At 43.9% G+C, this 17269-nt stretch overlaps 1 protein-coding gene across 3 annotated transcripts in view; it reads left to right on the forward strand.

Annotated features, from left to right (window-relative positions):
- The window catches only part of CARD14 (caspase recruitment domain family member 14), a 159233-nt gene that overhangs the window by 112591 nt on the left and 29373 nt on the right, over positions 1–17269 (forward strand). For all 3 annotated transcript variants that reach the window (XM_073608188.1, XM_073608192.1, XM_073608191.1), the window contains exons 13-17: positions 530–590; positions 6823–7009; positions 8290–8416; positions 12810–13047; positions 16527–16590. In XM_073608188.1, coding sequence (XP_073464289.1) covers positions 530–590; positions 6823–7009; positions 8290–8416; positions 12810–13047; positions 16527–16590 — 677 coding nt within the window. The remainder of the gene's footprint in view (positions 1–529; positions 591–6822; positions 7010–8289; positions 8417–12809; positions 13048–16526; positions 16591–17269) is intronic.

A 17269-nucleotide genomic window follows, 5' to 3' on the forward strand; every position in this document is an offset into this window, starting at 1 on the left:
AATGTCTGAGCCTGGTTTCATAATAAATGCACAATTTTTTTTTCTCCAGACTGGTATCTGTTTTTTTTTCCGGGTAGTGTGGGGACTCTAGTCTCTCTGAAAATATCCAACACGCTCCCTGCTGAGTCAGTGCTAAAATGCTAAATTCAGAAAATCTCATATTCCTTATTAAATGGAGAGCTCTAACACTGACTCAACAGAAGGCTTTTCAAACCTCTGCAGAGAGACCACTGCCTTCACACAGAGAGCCAGGGTACCTCTTACAACATGCTGGCAGGGTACAGGCGTTTCTACTCCAAAGAAAAGGACATTAAAAAACAAAGTTAAGGTTATAAGAAGGCAATAGTAGATCTAAAAGTGACACTTATTGTATCTTCATCACATTCACTGAGCATTCCCCTGCTGCCAGCGCTGAAAGGATGTATTCAGTTGGCTCTATATACTATATACAAGCACACCAATTTTAAACTGTTTACCCTCCATATTTGTATATAAATTGTTTCACTGGCGAGTATTACTTGTGTTCCAGGTCTGCCGATGTGTTCACACATGGAAATTAGTGACAGAACGTGTGAACTGTGTTTTTCAAGGTAAGCACGCTAAAGAAAAACCTTAGACTGGCTTTACACAATTGTGTTGCAATAATGTGTGGTGACTGATGTTACATGTGTAGCACCCCCCTGGGTCTACTGGGGGCAAGGAGGTACCTCCAGAGGCAGGGAGCAAGTTGACATTCACCCTAGGGCTGAGTCCATGGCTATAATGGGAAGTTAGAACAGAATTTGGATGCCAGTCACTAAGTATTTTTCAATGCTTTAATGAGGAACTTGAAAGTAGTAATAGGAGAGAGGGTTAGGGAAGGTTTCAGATACAGTTTGCAGATCACTCACAGACTCCTTGAATCCAAAGGTAGAACAGCTTTCTCTTTTAGCAGATCTTGAATACCTGGATAGGCCTCTCACACAGACCTAGCAGCCGGTAGAATTTCTGGACAAGCCTCTATCACAGACTTAGCAGCCAGTAGAACTCCTGGATAAGCCTCCCTCACAGACTTAGCAGCCAGGAGCTAGTAACCATGGTTTAGATTGTAGAATAGGATTCAGCTTCACAGTGTCAGAACCTTTAAACCATCCGGCGACACTGTAAGAGTAGTTTAGGAATAGGTGCATCCTACAAACGAGTTACCAGGCCCTCCTGAGAGACCAGCCTTCATCCTGGCTCTCTCCAGCAAGGGTCCTCCTCTGGATCTCCTCAGCTTGGCTCTGCTTTTTTCAAACAGGCAAGACAAACTAAGGACCACCGTAGGATTAGTAGGCCCCAGACAGGCTTCGGGGCCTACTTGCAGAGCTCACAGCAGCACATCCTCGATGGAGGGCCCCGAGGTAAGAGACAGAGAGCACATGGCTCTGCCCAATAAATACCCCCTTCCCAGAATGCACAGCGGCCAGGAACCCCCTATTGGGCTGTTCTGAAAAAAGAATAATCATTACATAGCTCAACCTTGCTGTAATTCTCATACTGGCCTGTGGCACCAGTGACACCTACTGGCAACAGTGAGAAATGCACAACTCAGTTTAGTTTAGAGCAGAGGGCCCTTGCCTCTGAGCCTGGTGGTGGAACATCAGGGCCCACTTGCAGGTGCAACCTTTGCGACCTGGTAGTTCCGCCACTTTTTAAATTATTTTTTACCATTTTATTTTATATTGTTTTTACAATTTAAATTTTTTTTTTTTTTTAAAGCATTTTTTTTTTTAGAAACCCTGTTGGGGGCTTTGGTGAAATATCAGGGGTCTAAACAGATCTCTGATGTTTCACCTTTGAGACAGAGAAAGGAGATTGAGGAACTATGACACAGCAATCCATCTCCTTCTCTGCAGCTTCAGCTGCACTGAATTAATGACAGGAATAACTCTGTACAGATCTTCCCATCCATTCACAACCTGAAGCATAGTAAACACACTCTCCTAGCTGCCAGGGGAAGAACTCCTCCAGTGAGAGTGGGGGGGCAGCGAAGGGAAAGGAAAGACAGATTCTGGTGGTAGGGGACTCAATTCTTAGAAGGACAGAGAGGGCAATCTGTAACAAAGACCTGAAGCGCCGAACAGTATGTTGTCTACCGGGCGCTCGGGTTCGGCACATCACGGATCTGGTGGACAGATTACTGGGAGGGGCTGGGAAAGACCCAGCTGTCATGGTGCACGTTGGCACCAATGACAAAGTCAGAGGCACATGGAGTGTCCTAAAGAACGATTTTAGGGACTTAGGAGCTAAATTGAGGAAAAGGACCTCCAAGGTGGTATTCTCAGGAATACTACCGGTACATCGAGACACACCAGAAAGGCAGAGGGAGATTAGGGAAGTAAACAAGTGGCTGAAGAGCTGGTGTAGTAAGGAGCGGTTTGGGTTCCTGGAGGACTGGGCCGACTTCTCAGTCGATAACCGGTACTATAGAAGGGACGGACTGCACCTAAATGAGGAGGGTGCAGATCTGCTGGAAATGAAGAAGGCCAAAAAGTTAGAGGGGTTTTTAAACTAGGCAATGGGGGGAGAGTCCAGAGGTAGAGATAGTCAGCGTGGAAGATATTCCAGAGGATAGTATTGGGGGCATTAGTGGTAGGTTGACCAAAGCACAAAAACACAAGGTAAGTATAGTAGCAAGTCCTAGTTGCAATCTCGAAACACCCAATACGAGGACAATATGCAACCGGTTTAAACTATGTGGCATGTTCACCAATGCCAGGAGCATGGTGGACAAGATGGGTGAACTAGAGATACTGTTGTACGAGGAGGATTTGGATTTTGTGGGAATTTCAGAGACTTTGTTCAACAGCTCTCATGATTGGCTGGCAAACATTCAAGGGTATACCCTTTACCGCAAGGATAGAGAGGGTAAAAAAGGGAGAGGGGTATGCCTATATATCAAGAATAATGTACAAGTGAATGTGAGAGATGACATCACTGAGGGAGCTAGGGAGGAGGTGGAATCCTTATGGGTAGAGCTCCAAAGGAATGAAGCTAAGGGGAAAATAATACTGGGAGTATGCTATAGGCCCCCTAACATGAGGGAGGAAGTGGAGATAGATATCCTATCACAATTTGGATTAGCAGAAAGGATGGGAAGTGTTATCATAATGGGGGATTTTAATTATCCAGACATAGACTGGGCGGAGGGAACCGTGCATTCATTTAAGGCTCGCCAGTTCTTTAATGTCTTGCAGGCCAATTTTATGGGTCAGATGGTAGACGCACCAACTAGAAATAAAGCATTACTGGATATACTGATTACCAACAATACAGACCCCATCACGGATGTGGAAATACGGGGCAATTTAGGTAACAGCGATCACAGGTCAATTCGTTTTAGTATAAATCACACAAATAGGAAACATAAAGGGAATACAAAGACACTGAATTTCAAAAGAGCCAACTTCCCTAAACTACAAACCTTGCTAAAAGGCATAAATTGGGATAAAATATTAGGAACAAAGAACACGGAGGAGAGATGGGTTTGCTTTAAGAGCATATTAAATAAGGGCATTAGCCAATGCATCCTATTGGGTAATAAATTTAAAAGAGCGAACAAAAGTCCTGGATGGCTTAACTCCAATGTAAAAATGAATATAAAAGCAAGGAAGAAGGCCTTCAAAAAATACAAGGTTGTGGGATCATCCTCAGCATTCAGACTTTATAAAGAATGCAACAAGAAATGTAAGGGTGCAATTAGGACGGCTAAGATAGAACATGAAACACACATAGCGGAGGAGAGCATAAAAAATCCCAAGAAATTCTTTAAGTATGTAAATAGTAAAAAAGGGAGGACAGGCCATATTGGCCCCATAAAGCATGAGGAAGGACATCTGGTTACAAAGGATGGGGAGATGGCAAAGGTATTGAATTTATACTTCTCCTCAGTCTTCACGAGTGAATCGGGGGGCTTCAGTAACCAAAACTGCAGTGTTTATCCTCATGACACAGGAAGCACCTCCATGGTTACCAGAGGACAGAATTAAAATTAGACTTCAGAAACTTAATATTAATAAATCACCGGGACCAGATGGCTTGCATCCGAGGGTACTTAGGGAACTCAGTCAAGTGATTGCCAGACCGTTGTTCCTAATTTTTACAGACAGTCTACTGACTGGAATGGTACCAGCTGATTGGAGAAAAGCCAATGTAGCACCAATATTTAAAAAGGGCCCAAAATACATCCCTGGGAATTACAGACCAGTTAGCCTAACATCAATAGTATGTAAACTCTTGGAGGGGATGATAAGGGACTATATACAAGATTTTAGTAATGAGAATGGTATCATTAGCAGTAATCAGCATGGATTCATGAAGAATCGTTCTTGCCAAACCTATCTACTAACCTTCTATGAGGAGGTGAGTTGCCATCTAGATAAAGGAAGGCCCGTAGACGTTGTGTATCTGGATTTTGCAAAAGCATTTGACACAGTTCCCCATAAACGTTTACTGTACAAAATAAGGTCCGTTGGCATGGACCATAGGGTGAGTACATGGATTGAAAACTGGCTACAAGGGCGAGTTCAGAGGGTGGTGATAAATGGGGACTACTCGGAATGGTCAGGGGTGGGTAGTGGGGTTCCCGAGGGTTCTGTGCTGGGACCAATCCTATTTAATTTGTTCATAAACGACCTGGAGGATGGGTTAAACAGTTCAATCTGTATTTGTGGACGATACTAAGCTAAACAGGGCAATAACTTCTCCGCAGGATGTGGAAACCTTGCAAAAACATTTGGCAAATGAGGTTCAATGTAGAAAAAATGTAAAATAATGCATTTGGGTGGCAAAAATATGATTGCAATCTATACACTGGAGGGAGAACCTCTGGGGGAATCTAGGATCTAAAAGGACCTGGGGGTCCTAGTAGATGATAGGCTCAGCAATGGCATGCAATGCCAAGCTGCTGCTAACAAAGCAAACAGAATATTGGCATGCATTAAAAAGGGGATCAACTCCAGAGATAAAACGATAATTCTCCCACTCTACAAGAACTCTGGTCCGGCCGCACCTGGAGTATGCTGTCCAGTTCTGGGCACCAGTCCTCAGGAGGGATGTACTGGAATTGGAGCGAGTACAAAGAAGGGCAGCAAAGCTAATAAAGGGTCTGGAGGATATTAGTTATGAGGAAAGGTTGTGAGCACTGAACTTATTCTCTCTGGAGAAGAGACGCTTGAGAGGGGATATGATTTCAATATACAAATACCGTACTGGTGACCCCACAATAGAAATAAAACTTTTTTGCAGAAGAGAGTTTAACAAGACTCGTGGCCACTCATTAAAATTAGAAGAAAAGAGGTTTAACCTTAAACTACGTAGAGGGTTCTTTACTGTAAGAGCGACAAGGATGTGGAATTCCCTTCCACAGGCGGTGGTCTCAGCAGGGAGCATCGATAGCTTCAAGAAACTATTAGATAAGCACTTGAACGACTGCAACTTACAGGGATATACAATGTAATACTGATACATAATCACACATAGGTTGGACTTGATGGACTTGTGTCTTGTTTCAACCTCACCTACTATGTAACTATGTAACACATGTAGCAAGGTCCCAGGCCTCCTTCGGTCTAATGAGAACCTCCAGGGCCAGAGATAGCTGACATCCTTCTGTATATAGTGGGTTGTGAGGCATAGTGGGTGCAAGATGATTAAATTTATTGGGCACCAGACAATTCATGAATGCAAAAGAGAGTTTATTTCTCTTAACAAACTTTTGGGGGAAAGAGGGTTAGGGCCAGGACACCCTTAGGTAGTTCAATTGGCAGACTCTGAGACTTCAATAGGAGGACAGCCATGCAGGGAAGGGCATCCAGCAAGACGCCACATCTGCATGTGTTGGAATGCTGTCTCCTATGGCAACAGTCTTTAACAGTTCCTAACACAAAGCTTAACAGTTCCTTTCTATTCCACTACAATCACTCCTTGTAGTTCTTCAGCCCACTGAGCTCCCGGTCTCTCACTAAACCCGCTGATTCGCTGTCACTGAATCCCTTGAGCATCTCCAAATATCACGGTAGTATCTTCCTCAAGCGTCTCCCCCCTGCTTCTCTGCTGTGTCCCTAGCTTGGCATTTAAGATATCTCTCAAGCTTTACCCCCCCTGGCCTCCTCAGTCCCTGGCTTGACACACAAGGCTGCTCTGCAAGCGTCACCTCCACTAGCTGCGTCCCTGGCTTGATACCCACCGAAGTTTCCAGATTCTTTACCGTCCCCCGTGTGTGAGAATGCTGCTCCGGTACTTGCTTCAGTTACTCACTGTGGTCCCTGGTAGTTAGGCGGATAGTTCCTTACTGGCGACAGCTTCGCTTCCATGACAGGTTCTCCGGCCGTCAGAAACATCACTTTTGGTTGGACTGCAAGCCGCAGTCCCAACCCTGCGCTGCTTTCTTGCTTCTGGATAGGCCCTCAGACACCCTAGCAGCCAGATGTGCCCGTTATGCCCCAATCTCCGGTCTAGCAGCCTGGACAATACAACAGATGTCCACCCAGACAGCCATCCAGGTGGCACAGAACACAGATCACCTGACTCCACCCGAATATATAGGCTCTTCCAGCAGGCCAAGGGATTCAAGAAAACCCCTGCCCATTGGCTGAGATACCCCATATACCCATAACCTGAGCTTGCGTTGCCCTTCTCATATCTAGTACCACCAAGTACCCGGCCACCTAGTAGTAGAAGAGAAAAGTGCAACAAGGCCAAACTTAGGGAGAAATCAATAGATCAACCAGGATAATATTTTAAAGGGGGGTGATTCTTTTCTATACCCACTGAAGGTATGACTTATTGCTTTTCTTGCAGCCCTGTGAGAAGACGTCATGCTCGGAGGATAACCAGCCGGGTTACAATAATGGCATTTCAGGGAGATGACCTACTAAAACAAATAAGCATAATTGGAGGTAACAAAACCGGAATCTTCATTCACCAGGTGACCCCAGGATTGGCAGCTGATGAAATGTCCTTAATGCCCGGGTACCAGATCCTTTTGGTGAGTTTTAGTCACTATGTATCTGTCTCTCGATGAAGCTACAGTACAACAATCATTGTGCTTACCATCATATGCTGGGCTAGAACCTTTGTGAACGCTTTTCTTTTGAGACCTATGATAAGCTTTATGGATGTTGGATAGTTTCAAATCCAAAGTAGCCAAGAGCCCTCAAGCCTGAGCTCCACAGAAATTTTAAGATTTTTCAACTGTTATATTGCAGCTTCCTGAGATCAAATACTACTTTTATCCCAGGCATTTCTGTGTGACCTCCCAGCCGACCACACAATACTGGATGCAGCAACAAATCTTACTTAAAGAGACCCCGTTTCCACACCATTGATTTCAACAAAAACCATCCCATAAGATTATATGTGCATTATTCGCATTTTAGGCATGCTACGTATTTACCTATAAAAGCTTTCCTTGTGTAGACATCCAAAAGCCCCGATAATGCTGCTGGGTACCACCACCTTACATGTGATGTCAGCAGCCGCAGCAAACTCGGGACCTCAAGACTCAGGTGGCACTCTATAGCAACCTTTCTTAACCAGGGTTCTGTGGAACTCTAAAATTACTCCAGAGGTTGCCAGGGGTTCTTTGAGAAATGGGCAATTCCTTCCTCTTAGATAAGTAACCACTAATACCTATCTGTAAGTGTGTGTGTGTGTGTGTGTGGGAGGGTTTATAACCAATAACCACAAATGTAAGGAGCACTGTTCCCAGCTACAATCACTCTAATGTACTGTGAGCTGTAGTAGGTATTCCTCCCCGAGTCTAGAAAGATATTTCAGGCTTTCCTCCAAGTTTAAAAAAAAAAAACAGGGTGGAGAAAGGCTGCTTTGTAGCATTCCCTTTTACTCCTTCCCTAATTGCAATGTAAAAAGTTATGTAGAGAGTGAAGAGAAGGGCGGAGGAGCTCAGCAAGCACACACAGTAGACACTCCCAAAAAGGAAATACTTAAAAGATATAAGGAGCGAGGGGCTGTGCTAGGAAATTAACTCTCCTGAAGTGATTACATTTTTTTTTAGCACATTCAAAGGCGCACTGCTAGCTTATATATAAAAAAAAAAATGGAAAAGAAAACACTCAATGTGTTATGTTTTTGTAAATTGACGCCAATGTGTTTTTTTGTGTTGATGGGGGATCCCACTTAGGGTTCCTTTCTTTTTTTTTTTTTTTTTTCTTACAGATCTGAATGCAGGTGTATCGTTTTCTCTTATATAGGGGAATATAATGGGTTTTAGTGTTGTCTTGATCAATGTTTGTTATGTTTCTGCAGGTAGATTTTGATGTTATAAACCCTGCCTACAAGGTGAACCTAGCTGGAGTGACATTTGAGGATGCTCATTGCACCCTTAATAGAGTTAATGGCTTCTGCTGTCTATCAGTACGATCCAACATGGAAGGTAAGGAACACCCAATAGATAACTAGACAATATACCGTATATACTCGAGTATAAGTCCAATTTTTCAGCCCTTTTTTTTGGGCTGAAAGTGCCCCCCCCCGACTTATACTCGAGTCACCGCCGTCTGTCTGCATGATCAGCGTGTCATGCAGGCACACGGCGACGGCGTGTAATGATTCGTTCGGAGGCTATTCCAGCTTTCAAAAGCCTCCTGCTCGTCTGTGATAGGCTGAACAGCTGTCAGTGTACAGCCTATCATGGACATTCTCTTATCCTCGTCCATGGTATGAGAATGAGAGAATGTCCGTGATAGGCTGACCGCTGACTGCTGAGTGTTTTGCCTATCACAGACGAGGAGGAGGCGCGGCTTTTGAACAGTGGAATGGCCGCCGAAGTGATCGGAGGATGGAGATCGCCACAGGGAGGATGGAGATCGCCACAGGGAGTCTGCACAGGACACAGGTAGGCTGCACAGGGACACAGGACACATGCACACAGGACACATGCACATGTGCAGGACACAGGACACATGTACAGGACACATGCACAGGACATATGCACACAGGACACATACACATGTACAGGACACATGTACAGGACACAGGACACATGTACAGGACACAAGGACACATACACATGTACAGGACACATGTACAGGACACAGGGACACATACACATGTACAGGACACATGCACAGGACACATACACATGTACAGGACACATGTACAAGACACATGCACAGGACACATACACATGTACAGGACACATGCACAGGACACATACACATGTACAGGACACATGCACAGGATACAGGTAGGCTGCACAGGACACAGGGAGGCATGCAGCTGCAGATGGGCATTGTTGAACCTCTGCATTTCTCACCCTCGTCTTATACTCGGGTCAATACGTTTTTCCCAGTTTTTTGTGGTAAATTAGGGGCCTCGACTTATACTCGGATCGACTTATACTCAAGTATATACGGTAGTTACATATTTATAGTTTAAGTAGGAAGAATACAAAGACAGGTTTCTGCCAAAGGAGTGGCAACAACATCTCCCCCGCTACAATAGGCTGTCACATGTACATGCTTAACCACTTCCCTACCGGCTATTGTTAAATGATGCCCACAGATGGGATCTCCCATCCTGGGTGGACGTCATATGACTAGGGGGCGCGTGCCCGCCGCGTTGCTCGGGACCCGGTGCGTGTGGCCGGCGGCCGCGATGTCCGCCGGGCACCCGCGATTGCCCGTTAACCGGGCCGGACCCGTTTACACACACAGATCCACATCCTGTCAGTTGAGAGGAGACCGATCTGTGTTCCCAGTACAGCGGAACACTGATCGGTCTCCTCCCCTTGTACGTCCCCGCCCCCCTACAGTTAGAATCATTCCCTAGGAAACATATTTAACCCCTTGTGTCCCCCTAGTGGTTAAACCCTTCCCTGCCTGTCACATTTACACAGTAATCAATGCAATTTTATAGCATTGATCGCTGTATAAATGTGAATGGTCCCAAAAAATGTGTCAAAAGTGTCCGATGTGTCCGCCATAATGTCACAGTCAAGGAAAAAAATCGCGATCGCCGCTATTACTAGTAAAAAAAAAAAATATATCTTTTTTTTAAAAATGCCATATCCCGTATTTTGTAGACGCTATAACTTTTGCGCAAACCAATCAATATACGCTTATTGCGATTTTTTTTTTACCAAAAATATGTAGAAGAATATGTATTGGCCAAAACTGAGGAAAAAATGTGTTTTTTTTTTTTAAAAATTGGGATATTTATTATAGCAAAAAGTAAAAAATATTGTGTTTTTTTTCAAAATTGTCGCTCTTCTTTTGTTTATAGCGCAAAAAATAAAAACCGCAGAGGTGATCAAATACCACCAAAAGAAAGCTCTATTTGTGGGGAAAAAAGGATGTCAGTTTTTTTTGGGTGCAACGCCGCACAACTGCGCTGAAAACTAAAAATTGGCCTGGGAAGGAAGGGGGTGAAAATGCCCTGTATTGAACCGGTTAAAGACAGGCGGCTAGAGAACCCTTTGTTACCTTTGCTAACCACTGTATCTTCACACTGTAATAACTCTGGTACTGATGACTACATCCCCCAATGTGTTTAGTGATCCAAGCTGTAGGCTATATGTGCTGATTACTGACATTGCACCCCTTTAGTAACTTCATACCAAGCAAAGGCACAGTTTGGGTGGCTATGTGTTTGGAGGGAATCCTCTTTGTCAAGCCTACATCAATGGGTTACTGATGGGATTTTATGTTACAAGGCAGGCAGAAGCGGTTCCAGACAGAACCCACACAGGGACTCAGAGGCACCGCACTACCGACTACATGCAAACAATCCAGGGCTGCAGATTAAACAATAACAGTTCAAACCACTAATGAAAATCAACACATTACATGGTTGTAAAACTACTACTACTACTACTACTACTACTACTACTACTACCTTCTTAAAAAAAATACAAGTCTAAGGATGGTCATAAATGTAATATTTAAAAAATATCATAAACATATAATAAAAATCTAAATTGTAAATATCCATAATATATCAATAATATTAATAAATACAGTGAATAGTAAAAGTAAATAAACTCATGAATTTCCAAAAAGGATAAAGCTCAAACTAAAATCACAATAATATTAGGAATGAATTCATCCTAATACAATAATATATAAATATAAAAAGATAATTTGACAAAATTTTACAGCTTTTAACCAAATCCTGCACTTCTGTCCACTGTTTTATGCGTGACTCAATGTGATAGCTTTCCACGCAGGCTGGTTGTTAGAGAGCTGGCGTCTGAAATCAGTCCTAACAACCAATATGGCAAGGTACCCTTCCAAAGCTGAGGCAATGTGGCCTGGTACAGTTCAGACTGTTCACTCCCCAGGCTGCATGCTCGGATAAGGGTCTGGTATGGATTTTGGGGGAAACCCATTTTTTTTTGTAGGGTTCCCCACAAAAATCTATGCCAGACCCTCATTAAGGATAAGGGTCTGGTGTGTAATATTAAGGGGAGTCTTACACTTTTTTTGTTCATGGGATTCCCCATTACCTTCTGTTTGTTTTTAAATAGAAGAAAGCAGCTGGGAGCTTTCATTTACTGGTAATTTTCCATCTATCCACTGTATCTATCTATGTGTAGCAAGATCCTGGGGCCCCAGAGCCCTAATGGTGACCTCAAGGATTAGGGAGAGCTGGCATCCTTCCTTGTAGAGTGGGTTACCAGGCATGGTAGGTGTAATGCTAGAGGAAATGAAGGGTGCCAGTCACTTTTGGATGCGAACAAGAGAAGGCAAATAGAGGGTTAGGGCCAGGACACCCTTAAGCAGATGCAATGGTAATTGGCAGACTCTATAGGTAGAGAGCTATACAGTGGAAGGCCTCCAGCCGGATAACACTTCTGTATACATAGGACCGCTGTCTCCTATGGCAACTAATCTTGCAACAGTCACTAATGGTATTTGCACATAACTCTTGATAACACAGAACAGTACTTTACTTATCTCACAGTATCCCACTGTAGATATTCACTCACTGAGCTCCCAGTCTCTCACTAGACTTCCAGATCCCAGTCATCACTGAATCCCCTGAGCTCCTCCACAACTATCCCACTGTACACTCCTCAAGCATCACCCCGCTATCCTGCTGGGTCCCTGGCTTGGCACTTGCTGATGCTTTCCCACTTCTTCACTGTCCCCGGCTGGTGAGAAGACTGTTCAGGTACTTGCGTCAGCTTACTCACAGTAGTCTCCAGGAACATGGTGGACGGTCCCTTAGTGGCGAGAGCTTCCCCTCTCCCTCCGACCACAATGGTTCCGTGTCCGGCTGAAACTTCGCAACTCAGTTGGACTCCAATCCTGCAGTCCCTACCCTATCCTGCTTCTCCTGCTCCTGGATAGGCATCAGGCAGCCTAGCAGCCAGGTGTCCCCAGAATAAGCCTCAGGCTTCCGGCCTAGCAGCCCGGGCGACATAACACATGTCCACCCAGACAGCCATCCAGGTGGCACAGTACCCCGATCACCTGACTCCACCCAAATAAATAGGCTTTCCCAGCAGGCAAAGGGGCTTAAAGAAACCCTTGCCTATTGGCTGAGACACCCCATTCATAATCTGTCCTTGCTATGCCCTCGTCTATCTAATGTCACCAGCTACAATGCCACCTAGTGACAGAAGAGAGAAGTGCAGCAATTCCAGAATTAGGGAGAAATTATTGGATCTCCTAACAATTAGCCAGGACAATTACTACCAGGCAAACTAAATTGGTTAGCAACCCTGCCTAAACACCAGGGTGCTAGATATGTAATCTATGATTCCCAATGCTTAATATAAATTATATTTCTTTTAATGTAAAATGGTAACTTTCTTATTTCAGATTATCGGAAGTTGTTGCATGACATACAAAGTGGCTTGGCCACCTCAGGAGACTCCTTCTATGTTCGTGTGAACCAGTCAATGTCTTCACGTGTTGAAGGTGGCCTAAAAGTATCATGTGGTGAGATCTTACATATCACAGATACAATGTACAAAAACCGTTGCCAGTGGTTTGCTCACAGGGTCAATGCATATACTCTAAAAGATGGAGACTCAGGAATCATTCCCAATTACAAACAGTAAGTATTTTTAGCACTGTCCAAGGATTGTAAAACATTTACATTTTTGTTTGGACCTTTTATTAATATGTGCCAAATAAAATCCCATAGATTCACACTATTTTATATGCATGCAGTGGTCATGGTAGAGCACTTATGCAGGTGTGAATGCGCCCATATCGTTTCACTTTCTTTTCACTCAAAAATGCAGCATATACACTATATTGTCAAGTATTGGGCCCATAAAGACATGAATGAGCCAGTTTGGGGTGGAGTAACTTGACTGGCTTGCACAGAGTCCTGACCTCAACCCCTTTGGGACGAATTGGAGTGGAGACTGCAAGCCAGGCCTTCATGTCCAGCATCAGTGCCTGACCTTACAAATGCGCTTCTGGAAGAATGGTCAAACATTCCCATAGACACACTTCTAAACCTTGTGGACAGCCTTCACAGAAGAGTTGACGCTGTTATAACTGCAAAGGGTGGGCCAACTTAATATTAAACCCTACGGACTAAGACTGGGATGCCATTAAAGTTCATGTGCGTGTAAAGGCAGGTGTCCCAATACTTTTCACAATTTAGTGTAGATATGAACCAACAACATAGGAAAGAATGGGATTTCTACTTCTAAAGCATTTACATGCATCAAATTGCATGCATCGTGCTGCATCAAAGGAGTTGTAAACCATCAATGTTTTTCACCTTAATGCATTCTATGCATTAAGGTGAAAAACCTTCTTTAGTGCAGCAGCCCCCCAGAGCCCCCGTTTTACTTACCTGGGCTTACTTACCTGGGCCCGGTCTTTCCCGCAACAGGATTGAGCACACCAGCTCCAGCCGGTGTCTCGGGTCCTCATTGGATAGATTGATAGCAACAGGAACCATTGGCTTCCACTTCTGTCAATCAAATCCAATGATGCGGGGGGCGGGGCCGAGTCCTGTTGTCTGTGTCAATAGGAGTGCCCCAGGGAAAGCGGCTCTCTAACGGGGCACTCGAGAAGAGGAGGAGCCAGGAGCGCCGCTGAGGGACCCCAGAAGAGGAGGATCGGGGCCACTCTGTGTAAAACCAACTGCACAGAGGAGGTAAGTATGACATGTTTGTTATTTTTATTTTTTTAAATGAAGGTTTAGTTATCCTTTAAAACGAACAAGTGTGAATGGGCCCTGTGTGAATTGGTTTTGCTGTTAAAGTATTTGTGATTCTTGTCTGTCAATAAAATAAATGTTTCCTTATACTACAGTTGATTAACGAATTCCCGCTGGCCATACACATATATGCGGCCGCTGGGCGAGTGGGCTTTAACTCTGAACACCTGCTTATATGCATCCATAGGGAATGGTTTTCTCTGCTGAGCTAATTTACTGTGTACTAGCAGCAAAGTAACGTAGATGTTAAGGAAGCTCTCAATGCATAATTGTGTGTTAATAATGTGTGTTAACCACTTACCGACCGGCTCATGTAGATATATGTCGGCAGTTTGAGAATGGATATCTCGGTAACGGCAGCAGCTGCTGCCACAGCCGAGGCATCCATCTTTACAGACGGCGGTTCTGTTTACGATAATGGTGGTCTCTGCGGTGGATTCGCTGCAAGATCACCGTTATCAGTGGTGGGAGAGGTGCCACCGCTCTCCCGCGCCCTCCGCCGCTTACCGAAGCCGTCGTTAGCGGCGGAGGCAATCGAGACCTTTCCGTGTCTGTGTATGGAGATGAGTGAGGGGAAGATGGCTCCCACCCGTCTCCATACCATAGGAGAGCGGAAGCGACGTCAAAACGTCACTTCTGCCCATACGTCATAAAGGCACATTTTTCTGTTGTCATTTTTTCAAATGACATTTTTTTTTTTGCATTTTAGTCCAAATATGAGATCTGAGGACTTTTTGACCCCAGATCTCATATTTAAGAGGTCCTGTCATGCTTTTTTCTATTACAAGGGATGTTTACATTCCTTGTAATAGGAAAAAACTGACCCATTTTTTTTTTTTAAACAGTGAAAAAATAAATACAATTAAGTAAAATAAATAATAAGAAAAAAAAAAATTTTTTAACATGCCCCGTCCCGACGAGCTTGTGCACCGAAGCGAACGCATATGTGAGTAGCGCCCGCATATAAAAACGGTAGTCAAACCACACATGTGAGGTATCGCCGCGATTGGTAGAGCGAGAGCAATAATTCTAGCCCTAGAACTGTAATGTAAAACATGCAACCTGTAGAATTTTTTAAACGTCGCCTATGGAGATTTTTGAGGGTAAAAGTTTGACGCCATTCCTTGAGCAGGCGCAATTTTGAAGCGTGATATGTTTCAATTTACCAATTTACCAATTTACTCGGTGTAACATTATCTTTCACAATATAAAAAAAAAATCGGACTAACTTTATTGCTGTCTTATTTTTTTATTCAAGAAAGTGAATTTTTTCCAAAAAAAGTGCGCTTGTAAGACCGCTGTGCAAATACGGTGTGAAAAAAAGTATTGCAATGACTGCAATTTTATTCTCTAGGGTGTTAGAAAAAAAACAATATATAATGTTTGGGGGTTCTAAGTAATTTCCTAGCAAAAAAAAAAACTGTTTTAAACATGTAAACACCTAAATTCCAAAACAAGGCTAGTGTGTAGGCAAAACCAAATCTTTTTTCTAATTTTGAATAGAGTAGAAAAGGGGTAACCCCTGGCATTTTTTGGCTCTCTGTATTCTGTCAGGTAGATCTCCATTCCCTTGCTGTCCCAGAGAGACAACAGGGAGTAAGAGAATAAATAGTGATCTGCACTCGCTAGATACACAGGTGTCAAACTGGTGGCCCTCCAGCTGTTGCGGAACTACAAATCCCATGAGGCATTGCAAGGATGACAGTTACAAGCATGACTCCTACAGGCAGAGGCATGATGGGACTTGTAGTTCAGCAACAGCTGGAGGGCTGCCAGTTTGACACCCCTGCAAACGATCCCAGCTCCTCTAGTGGTTCATTCTCCACATCAGATTCAAGAGTAAAAATAAGAAAAGTAGTCCTGCTCCAGAATAAAAACCACCATAGCAGTTTATTGAACAGTCCATTGCAAGACAGAGCACCTGAATTCCACCTTCTAACATGTTTCACTTGCAGTAAATGTAGTTGCTTATTCCAGAAAGCAGCGCCTTTCCTTATTTCTACTTTTGCATCCAATGGGAAATAAGAGAAGCTGTCTCAAAAGTTATGGGAAATATTTCTTCGTTAGTGGACACCAGAACATTTGGAAGTTTTCTCCGCTATTCCCGTTCAAGTGAAAACCCAAAAATGTTGAATTTCCAAGCACTATCTTTACCAGAGACAATGGTCACCAGAACCAACAGAGAGGGTGCATCTTTCTGGCATAAAAATAACTGACAGGGATTTTAACCTGTCCAAATTCTATCCAAAACCCCAAAAATGACTATATATATATATATATATATATATATATATATACTTTTATGGACTGTGCACAATTTTTAAAAGCACTGACAATTTTGTGCTTTCTTGCAGAGCTCAACAGCAGTTAATAACATCTATACAGAGTATCACATGGCAAAATACAATTCCACGAGGGGTGAGTAAATGTGCTTTGTTGTCAATTTATATCATGACTTGCTGAGGTCAGTACAATAATATCCAGACTCAATAAGTATAATTTATAATTCCTACAACTGCATCCCACCCATTGCTGGTCTGCCTCCTCTGTGAAAATCTGCTCTCCTCTGGTCTCCCTCTTCTCTGGAATAAAGGAGAGAGCCTAGTCATAAATTGGGGAGGTGGTCAGAGTGTGTAGACAGTTTTTGACAAGTCTTATATTAAAAATATCTTCTTCTTCTCAACTTCTTCCTCCATCTTCTCCCGCATCTTCCTCCTCCGGGCTTCTTCTCCTGCTCTTCTTCTTCCACTATACTTCTTTCTTCTGTCTCCTTCAGTTTTACTGCAGCAGGTTGGCTCCGCTGCGCGAAATCACGTTAATGTACGTGAACTCGCGAGGTCTGGATAGCAGGCGCGTGCGCCCGCTGCAAGCTTTGTGAGTCCGACCGCGGGTCCCATGGACTCGATGTCCGCAGGGATACCTGCGACAATGTTTACATCAGCATTTCCCCGTTCTGCCTAGTGACAGGACACTGATCACAGCTCCCTGTAATCAGGAGCGGTGATCAGTGTCGTGTCACACATAGCCCACCCCCCCACACAGTTAGAATCAATCCCTAGGACACACTTAACCCCTGCAGCGCCCCCTCCTGGTTAAC

Source organism: Aquarana catesbeiana, linkage group LG12, assembly GCF_042186555.1.
Source record: "Aquarana catesbeiana isolate 2022-GZ linkage group LG12, ASM4218655v1, whole genome shotgun sequence".
Lineage (NCBI taxonomy): Eukaryota > Metazoa > Chordata > Amphibia > Anura > Ranidae > Aquarana > Aquarana catesbeiana.